Source organism: Centruroides sculpturatus, unplaced genomic scaffold (assembly GCF_000671375.1).
Source record: "Centruroides sculpturatus isolate CEXI.00-Female unplaced genomic scaffold, Cexi_2.0 scaffold296, whole genome shotgun sequence".
Classification (NCBI taxonomy): domain Eukaryota; kingdom Metazoa; phylum Arthropoda; class Arachnida; order Scorpiones; family Buthidae; genus Centruroides; species Centruroides sculpturatus.
The window spans coordinates 26,017-35,971 of record NW_019384990.1 but is presented as its reverse complement, the minus strand read 5'-3'; the positions used below and the strand labels follow the sequence as shown (position 1 = coordinate 35,971).

Sequence of the window (9,955 nt, the reverse complement as noted above, 5' to 3'; positions counted from 1 at the left end):
TGTCCGTCTGTCCCGTAACCGTTTGATAACGGACACTAGAGGCGCCCCTATCGTGTGTCATATTTCAAACATTCAAATTAACAATTTTAATTATTATTATTCATTTGGCCCATAAATTATTATTTGGTCAATATAACAATATAAATAATTCAGTATATTTGTAATAGGAATTTATTATTTCAGGGGCTTATATCTCGCGAAGGGTCACGAGTAGGGGTATGGTTCCTTTGACTTTATTGTTAGCACAGGGGGCTACAGTTTGGGAGGGTTGCCACCTCTTCATTCGGAGGGTAAATCTTACCATTGGGACTTTAACAGAGCTGTACAGCATATTGATAGGAACAAAAAAGTCAAAGGAACCATGTCTCATGAAAATTTGTAAATAACGCCCACTAGGGGGCGTCCCAGGCTACTAGTATCAATATATCCTTATAGGGAATAATGTTGACTTCTAAATTCATATTACATTTATGAATTTATTTTAATTTTATTGTCATCATTAATTTAAAAAGAAATAGTGAAATTACATGTTTTACCTTACCACAAATGATACACAGCAGTTACTATAGTTATATTTTATTGGCTCTCTCTTGCATTGCTGGTGTAGTTGTTGTGTCATCTCCACCTTGCATTGCAGGTGTAGTTGTTCTATCAGCTCTGCCTAGTGCTATAGATGCAGATGCTATTGTTGTTTGATCAGCTCTACCTAATCCTACAGATGCAGAAGCTATTGTTGTTGTATCATCTCTGCCAATTGCCCAATATGCAGACATAACTGTTGTTGTTGTATCAGCTCTGCCTACTAATTCACGTGCAGGTTCTGTATCATCCATATTTAGTTGTCCATGTCTTGATTCAGCTGCTTCATATGTAGATGCTGGTGAATGTCTAATTTGTTTAAATAGTAATCTTTGCAAATTAACATTATTATTATGTTCCTTTGCAGCATCAATCCTGCTTTCATAATCATTGTTATGTAAAAAGTGATTGGTATTTTTCATAAATTTCATCTGTAAAAATATTTAACAATATGATAAAACAATTATTTTTAATTGAAAGTATATAACTAAGAAAATTAGATATACAAATGTTTATATAAACTTCATACCAATTCATTATCTTTATCACTTTCTTTGGCTTTTATTAGAAAATCTACATACAAAAGTTTTGGAATTTATGTGTTGTGTTATCATATGAAATAACATTTAAGTAAAGTTAATGAATAAATAAAGAATATTATTAAAAATTTATCAANCCTCCAGGAATGCAAAAGAGAGCTGTCACAACACCTCCTCCAGGAATGCAAAAGAGAGCTGTCAGAACACCTCCTCCAGGAATGCAAGGGAGACCCAATAAATTTATCGTATGATGATGATATAACTACAATAACTGCTATGTATCATTTGTTCCAAGGTAACACATGTAATTTCACTATTTCTTTTTAAATTAATTTAAACAAAAACTTATATTAATGATGATAATAGAATTAAAATAAATTCATAACACCTCCTCCAGGAATGCAAGGGAGACCCAATAAACTTTTCGTATGATGATGATATAAGTACAGTAACTGCTATGTATCATTTGTTCCAAGGTAAAACATGTAATTTCACTATTTCTTTTTAAATTAATTTAAACAAAAACTTATATTAATGATGATAATAGAATTAAAATAAATTCATAAATGTAATATTATTGTCATTAGAACTCAACATCATTCCCTATAAAGATATATTCATATTTTGAATTAAACTGTAAACAATTATTTAAATATAATAAAAATTTTATATTAATTAATTAATTAAAATTAAATATATTGACTACTAGAATTTTTGAAAGTTAATTAATGTTTTAACAAAAATTTTATAATTATTATTTCAGGTTCCAACACACAAAAACGACTTTTTCAATTAATTACATCTGTTTACAGATTATTTTAAGTAATTATAAAAATTTTAAATTCTTTCAAATATGTAAATTTTGGAGTAAATAAAATAATGTTTCTGCATTGCATTTTAAGTTGTTGTTTTGATCAAATTTGTTAAACAAGAAATATTGGTAAAGTAAAACTGCTACAGTGGTACCTCAGGATACGAAATTAATTCGTTCCGAAACTGAGATCGTATCATGAAAATGTCGTAAGGTGGATCATCTTTTCCCATACGATTACATGTAAAACCAAATAATTCGTTCCAACGCGAAAAACATACTCAAATTAAAGCCAAGTAATACATTTAAAAAAATAACTGTAGTAAGAAAAACAAATGAAAAATGCGAACTAATGTAACGTCGTATGGTGAGTTTTTGTTCGTATCGTGGAGCAAAAGTATGTTCGAATTTCATGTCGTATCCTGAAAATTTCGTATGCTGGGGCATTCGTAACCTGAGGTACCACTGTATACTTAAGCTGCAGGAAGATGCTTTAAGCAATTTCCGCCTTCATAGGAACACTTCTACATCTCAGCTACTCAGCATTGTTGTTTGGTTCTTTGTATACATTGTTTAATTTGAATGAAAATTTTTAATCAGAAATGATGCACAATACTGCCAAGACTATAAAATATTAAGGCAGTCAGTTGAGAGAATTCAATATTGTGTAAAAATGCAATTACCTATTCAGTAAACAAGAGCAATTGAACATGTGCATTCACCATTACTAATAAATCTGAAAATGTTTTTGCCAGAATAAAAGATTATTAATAAATTAAATTATAGTGGGTAATCGGTTAACAAACACAATCCATTCCAAGACTTTGTTCAGTATCCGAATTGTTCATTAACCTATGGTTTATCATAGGTTTTTATGGAAATTTGATTAAATTGTTCTGGAGACCCCAAAAAATAAAAAATATATACTTACTTAGGCCAAGAATCCACTACCGTAAAAACAGTGTAAAACCCCTCGCCGTAGAAGCTTTTAATCACGTGACCCTGATATTTTACAGCTGAGCAGGTTGTAAAACCAGAGTAAAAGTGAGTTGAGCAGTGTTCAACTTTCAATGCAAAAACAGCCGTAAAGTGGTACCTTCCACCAATCAGAAGTCAGTGAAATCTAGGTCATTGTGACACGGTGCTAAAATGGTGGAAAACGAGCTTTTGTGTACATTCCCTCACGACTACTCTAAAATAGATCTGGAAAGATTTATCGAAAACATCCAAAAGTATTCATGTATCTACAACAATTGGTAACCTGATTATAATAATGGGTGACAAAGGAAAATCCTTCAATTTAGAGGAGTATATAATAAACAAGTAAAATGGCAAAACCGTATTTGGGACAAGACTATGTCTCAGAGATGAAATCACTTTGATGCTCAAGGCAGGTCTTGTTCTCATTTTCCTATCTTCTTTGATATTGCTGCTTTTGGGTGCGATTGTTCAAACTTCACTGGCCACGACCACGAGATTGTCCACGATGCATCTTTGATGAAATTAACCTATCTAATTTCAAAATTTCTCTGTTACGTGTCAGCCTGGGTTGAATTTTTGTAGATGCGTAACGAAAAGTTCCCATCTTTGAAAAAAATAATCATGGCTATTGTATCATCTAAAATTATTATTTTATTTCGCACAAACAATATACACTTTAACCCAATTATAATGTCATCGAATATAACAACAATCCTAATATAACGTCAAATTTTTATCGGTCCTACGATTTTACTATACTAGATAATGTTAAAAAAACCCACTTGTAACAACAAAAAACCATTTTAACATCATATTTGAAGCACTCTCAAATTTACAAAATTAGATTACAAATTTTATTTAACATAGAAGAAACTACGTGTTCGGTCCTAAGGTCAGAGTTCACTTCTTAGAATGAAGTGAACTCTGTGGTACTCTCCCCTACCTGACTTCGGTGGGGTGAGGTGGCTGTTTTGCCAATTTGTAGAAGAGGGTTGCCATTTTGTATTTTATTTTGATTCCATTCTCGGTCTTCTGACTACCTATGAGTCTGGATTTTTTTATGAGCAAATGATTTGGGCACCTAATAGTCTGTGCCAAATATCAACTCTTGACATGTACTCCTTCATACCTCTATGCTGGTAAGAACATCGGGCAGTACAGTTTTATAAACAAGACATAGTCTTGTCAAAAAGCTAATCTTATAAATGCTGTATATTATCTAATACAATAATAAAATGTTAATATATGAAAGTAAAGATATTATTTTTACTACATTTGTAATTATAGTACAGAAGAAACTCGTAGAATATAATCATTGTCTTTATATTGATATATCACGTATACAACCGTCTTCTGTTTCTACCAATTCACGTGCGAAGAAGTATTTACTTTTGATACTTGGGGCATCACTATCGATGTAAAAACTTTGTTAGCCGGACCTCCACCGCAATCCAGACGCAAATGCAAATAGGTCACGTGAATGAAAGCTTTTACGGCGAGGGGTTTTACACCGTTTTTACGGTAATGGAGTCTTGGCCTTACTACATTCATTTATAAGTAATAATAAAAGTACATATACACACAGTCTTGCATTTTTATTATTCATGTTTTTTCCGTTTGTGGGGGTTAAAGAATCTGTCTAATGTCGATTGCTTTTCTCTCTTTTTCAGAAGTAATTAATAGCATTTTCGTTGTAGAGATCCCTACGCCTATTAACCTCAACCTGGTTTGGATGCCATTCTGAGACCATTGTTCTGACATCCTCTCACTTCTTCAAAAGATCTTTAATAGCAGATATCAGCATTAATCCTCTTTTTCAGAACAAAACATATCTTGCAAAGTTTCTTGCTGTTCTTCATTTAAGAATTCTTAGCTTTCTTCTGTCAGATCAGTTTCAGGTTCTATTATGAACTCTTCAATGTTCTTTATTTCTCAGATTTATGTCAACATCTCCTGCACTCCGAAAAGTTTCAAATTGTTGTCCAAAGACAAGGGAAGACCAATTGGCATTCATTGTTTTAGGTCACTTCTTCTTGTGTTTGTTCTGTGAGGTGTTCATTATACTAACATAAAAATCTTTCAGAAAGTGTTTGTTATCCGATTTGTTCGTTAACTGATCACCCACTGTATAATGGTTTTCTTGACAAATCTACTAACTAAATGAAGAATAAACTTGAACATATGACTGTTTTAGGTTAAGTTTTATTGTGGCTGTATACCTTGTGTTTTTTACGTATATTATTCTGTATGGTTTTAGTTTAATTTATATTCTATTTCTTTAAAATTATCCTTCTTTCCAATTTTCTTTGTTCATTTGTTTCGGACTTCCGAGAACTTGANATTAGATTACAAATTTTATTTAACATAGAAGAAACTACGTGTTCGGTCCTAAGGTCAGAGTTCACTTCTTAGAATGAAGTGAACTCTGTGGTACTCTCCCCTACCTGACTTCGGTGGGGTGAGGTGGCTGTTTTGCCAATTTGTAGAAGAGGGTTGCCATTTTGTATTTTATTTTGATTCCATTCTCGGTCTTCTGACTACCTATGAGTCTGGATTTTTTTATGAGCAAATGATTTGGGCACCTAATAGTCTGTGCCAAATATCAACTCTTGACATGTACTCCTTCATACCTCTATGCTGGTAAGAACATCGGGCAGTACAGTTTTATAAACAAGACATAGTCTTGTCAAAAAGCTAATCTTATAAATGCTGTATATTATCTAATACAATAATAAAATGTTAATATATGAAAGTAAAGATATTATTTTTACTACATTTGTAATTATAGTACAGAAGAAACTCGTAGAATATAATCATTGTCTTTATATTGATATATCACGTATACAACCGTCTTCCGTTTCTACCAATTCACGTGCGAAGAAGTATTTACTTTCGACACTTGGGGCATCACTATCGATGTAAAAACTTTGTTAGCCGGACCTCCACCGCAATCCAGACACAAATGCAAATAGGTCACGTGAATGAAAGCTTTTATAGCGAGGGGTTTTACACCATTTTTACGGTAGTGGAGTCTTGGCCTTACTACATTCATTTATAAGTAATAATAAAAGTACATATACACAGAGTCTTGCATTTTTATTATTCATGTTTTTTCTGTTTGTGGGGGTTAAAGAATCTGTCTAATGTCAATTGCTTTTCTCTCTTTTTCAGAAGTAATTAATAGCATTTTCGTTGTAGAGATCCCTATGCCTATTAACCTCAACCTGGTTTGGATGCCATTCTGAGACCATTGTTCTGACATCCTCTCACTTCTTCAAAAGATCTTTAATAGCAGATATCGGCATTAATCCTCTTTTTCAGAACAAAACATATCTTGCAAAGTTTCTTGCTGTTCTTCATTTAAGAGTTCTTAGCTTTCTTCTGTCAGATCAGTTTCAGGCTCTATTATGAGTTCTTCAATGTTCTTTATTTCTCAGATGTGATTTTTGTTACTCCTTAAGCTGCTTGAATCTTCTTGATTATACAGTATCTTTCTTAGATAAGCGGCCTAGTGTAGACCTAATGTCCAGCAACATCAGACATCTTCTGCCCACTCTCTAACTTTGCTATTATACTCTCATCTTTCGGAAATAAAACCGACACAAAACTTTACGAGTGCCCGCCCAACAGTCTTGCAAATACTATAAAAAAATTGTTTCTGTCAGAAAAATAAAAGGCTGGAATTACAAGGGAATTTCAACATTTGGAGGAATACTATCTGATCAGTATATACCAGGTTGAGCATCAATGTCAACGTCTCCTGCACTCCGAAAAGTTTCAAATTGTTGTCCAAAGACAAGGGAAGACCAATTGGCATTCATTGTTTTAGGTCGCTTCTTCTTGTGTTTGTTCTGTGAGGCGTTCATTATACAAACATAAAAATCTTTTACGAAAGTGTTTGTTATCCGATTTGTTCGTTAACTGATCACCCACTGTATAATGGCTTTCTTGACAAATCTACTAACTAAATGAAGAATGAACTTGAACATATGACTCTTTTAGGTTAAGAGTTTTATTGTGGCTGTATACCTTGTGTTTTTTATGTATATTATTCTGTATGGTTTTAGTTTAATTTATATTCTATTTCTTTAAAATTATCCTTCTTTCCAATTTTCTTTGTTCCTTTGTTTCGGACTTCCGAGAACTTGAACTCGTCCCTAGTCCACCAGGAGGTAGGGGAGAAACAATAGATGGCAACGAGGCTGGAGGGGAAAAGAGGCATTCCAGAAACATTCTTGGGCTAGATTCAAACAGATACAGACGTGTAGTATCAGGCTCGTGAATTGGAGATCGGTGAGCACTGCAGAAGAGGAGGGTGTAGTGCCTAAGCACTATTATATAGTTATTTATGTNAACTTGAACATATGACTGTTTTAGGTTAAGTTTTATTGTGGCTGTATACCTTGTGTTTTTTACGTATATTATTCTGTATGGTTTTAGTTTAATTTATATTCTATTTCTTTAAAATTATCCTTCTTTCCAATTTTCTTTGTTCATTTGTTTCGGACTTCCGAGAACTTGAACTCGTCCCTAGCCCACCAGGAGGTAGGGGAGAAACAATAGATGGCAACGAGGCTGGAGGGGAAAAGAGGCATTCCAGAAACATTCTTGGGCCAGACTCAAACAGATACAGACATGTAGTATCAGGCTCGTGAATTGGAGATCGGTGAGCACTGCAGAAGAGGAGGGCCTTAAAGAACAGATCTGGAAGCAAACCCCAAAAGGGGCCAGGTTGTTTTAAGAAGAGAACGTACAAGCTTGGGAAGCAGAGACGAGGAACAGTGGAGAACTGTCGCCTAAAATTTGGGTACCCATCTGTCCTATGATCCTTCTCATTTCCCCTTTCTTCCTATTCTATCTCTATTAGTTGTACGTTAGATTAAGACTCGCGTGTGTTTGATAAATATAATTGTCAGGAGTTAGTTATACAGGGCCACTGTTATATCTGATCACCGAGGATAGTTGGAAACATGTAAAAAGGAACAGCGGAATCCACAAAGAATCTGTATATATCTGTTTTATCGCAAAATTAAAATTTTTTAATTGGTTAACACGTGTATGTGGTTTTCTTCTTGCATTGTACATTTCATACTATATCATCAATGAAATTACCATGAGGTAGAGCAACATTACCCTCATCATTAATCTGAAATTCTGACAGCTGCAGTTGGTTAGCCTTAAAAACGCTAAACTGCCACCATGGGATCTGATGTAAAATTGAAATAAGCCATTAACCATGTGAAACACTACCAATGAGAAGAGCCTCAGGGTACCAGAAAACAGGTAGACACAGACCATCTGTAAACAGCCCAGAAAATACATGCTGTACTGATGACTTTCATTTAGAATGCCAAATTTTAAATGAGCTCACTGTAATTTAATTAAATAAAATGTTAAATTTCGACAGGTTTCTGCTATTATTTTATTATTATTAACAGTGTGTTGCAATATGAGTATAAACCATCTCTGGTTAGAGCTTGTAGGACTTTTCCATTTTAATGAGCAAAAATTTTGTGAGATCATCACAATTCCAGGCTGCAATTTTTAATCATATTCTTAAATTAATTCATTTAATTTAGAATACATATTTTCAATCTCAAATCAGTAGTGTCTTGTCTCTGTACATCATACTTTTCATGATAACAACGCAGTTGTGCCGATCATCTATGTAACTCCATTTTAACTGTCAACTGTTTTAATTAAAACCATGTAATTTTCAATCTAGACTGGAAGTTTGTATATAGTTAATTGGGGCTTCTTGCCCCTAAGCTTTCCATATCTGGTCTTAAACATTCATTTATCTAAACTGTTCTCAATATTACGGACAGATGCACAGAGAGACAGACAGGTGGAAATTTATAGGTTTACAATTTTATTTCAGAGAGTGCTATTATCATTCTGTGTTGTAAGAGTATTCTGAATTCCTTTCTCTCTGGGATTTAATCTGGGGTTGACTAGCTGTGAACCATTGCTTATCTTTTTTGCATAATAATTAATTTTTGTATTTTAACTAGGAAATATTATTATTATTATATATTTTTTTTCAGTTTGTGTAAAAACTGCACTTAAAAAAAAACACTTATCTTTACTATTGAGGCACCAGGTCATCATAGTTTGGTCACTAATTTTTGTTTATTTAATCATTGTATATTATATATTGTAAATCTATTATTTGAATTTTATATGTAATTTTATTTTGATGTATTTCTTTTCCATTATTTTGTTCCCTCAAAGAAAATGTGGAAAACTTTGTATTCTGAAGCACAAAAAGAAACTAGATTCTGTCCATTAAAACAATCACAAATGTTATTGACCTCCTCCTGAGATCAGCATCAGATTTAAAGTTAATCATTCTATAATTGAACAATACATAAGAAACGTCTGCAGAATTTGAATTTATAACAATAAGTTCTAATAGAATATTCCATTATAGAATGATTAGCTTTAAATCTGAAGTAGATCTTAAGAGGAAATCAAAAACATTTGCCATTCTTTTAATTTCATATTACTAGATAGAACTTGTTAGATGATGTGTTAAGTGTTACAAAACAATCCAGTTAACTTTTTACTGATTTAAATAAAATAAATATATGGCTAATACCAACAATAAACCTTTCAGGATGTTAAAATAATGGAACAGAAACCTTGTTAATGAAATAACTGCAGCACAGTGAGAGTTCAGTAGTTACCTGGTCATAGAAAGACAGATATTCCAATGATCCGAAAAAAGCTTTATGTGATGTCATAAGTGTCCTGTGCATTTATTAATTAAAAATAATTGTTAAATAGATAAATGTACAAGATAATTATGATATCACATAAAGCTTTTTTTTGGATAATTGAAATATCTGTCTTTCTATGACTGGATAACTAGTAATGTTTAGAGATTCTTTTAGATATTCTCCTATAAGCAGAAACAGTGTAATAAAAGCTGAAACTGTCTTTGATAGACTTGATAAAATAAAGTGCATTGTTACTGTTTTTGATCTTATCCTTGTCTAATTTTAATATTTGCATAACCACAAAATATCTCTCAAAACACATA

General features: G+C 32.6%; 1 protein-coding gene across 1 annotated transcript; it reads right to left on the bottom strand.

The window, feature by feature from the left end:
• Window positions 1-569: 569 nt before the first annotated feature.
• LOC111633011 lies at window positions 570-1,137 on the bottom strand. Its single transcript, XM_023377534.1, has 2 exons — window positions 1,109-1,137; window positions 570-1,010 (listed from the first exon to the last, which is right to left on the bottom strand). The coding sequence occupies exon 2, from the start codon at window positions 1,008-1,010 to the stop codon at window positions 570-572; it is 441 nt and encodes a 146-aa protein (XP_023233302.1). The 5' UTR covers window positions 1,109-1,137.
• Between the last annotated feature and the right edge of the window lie 8,818 nt (window positions 1,138-9,955).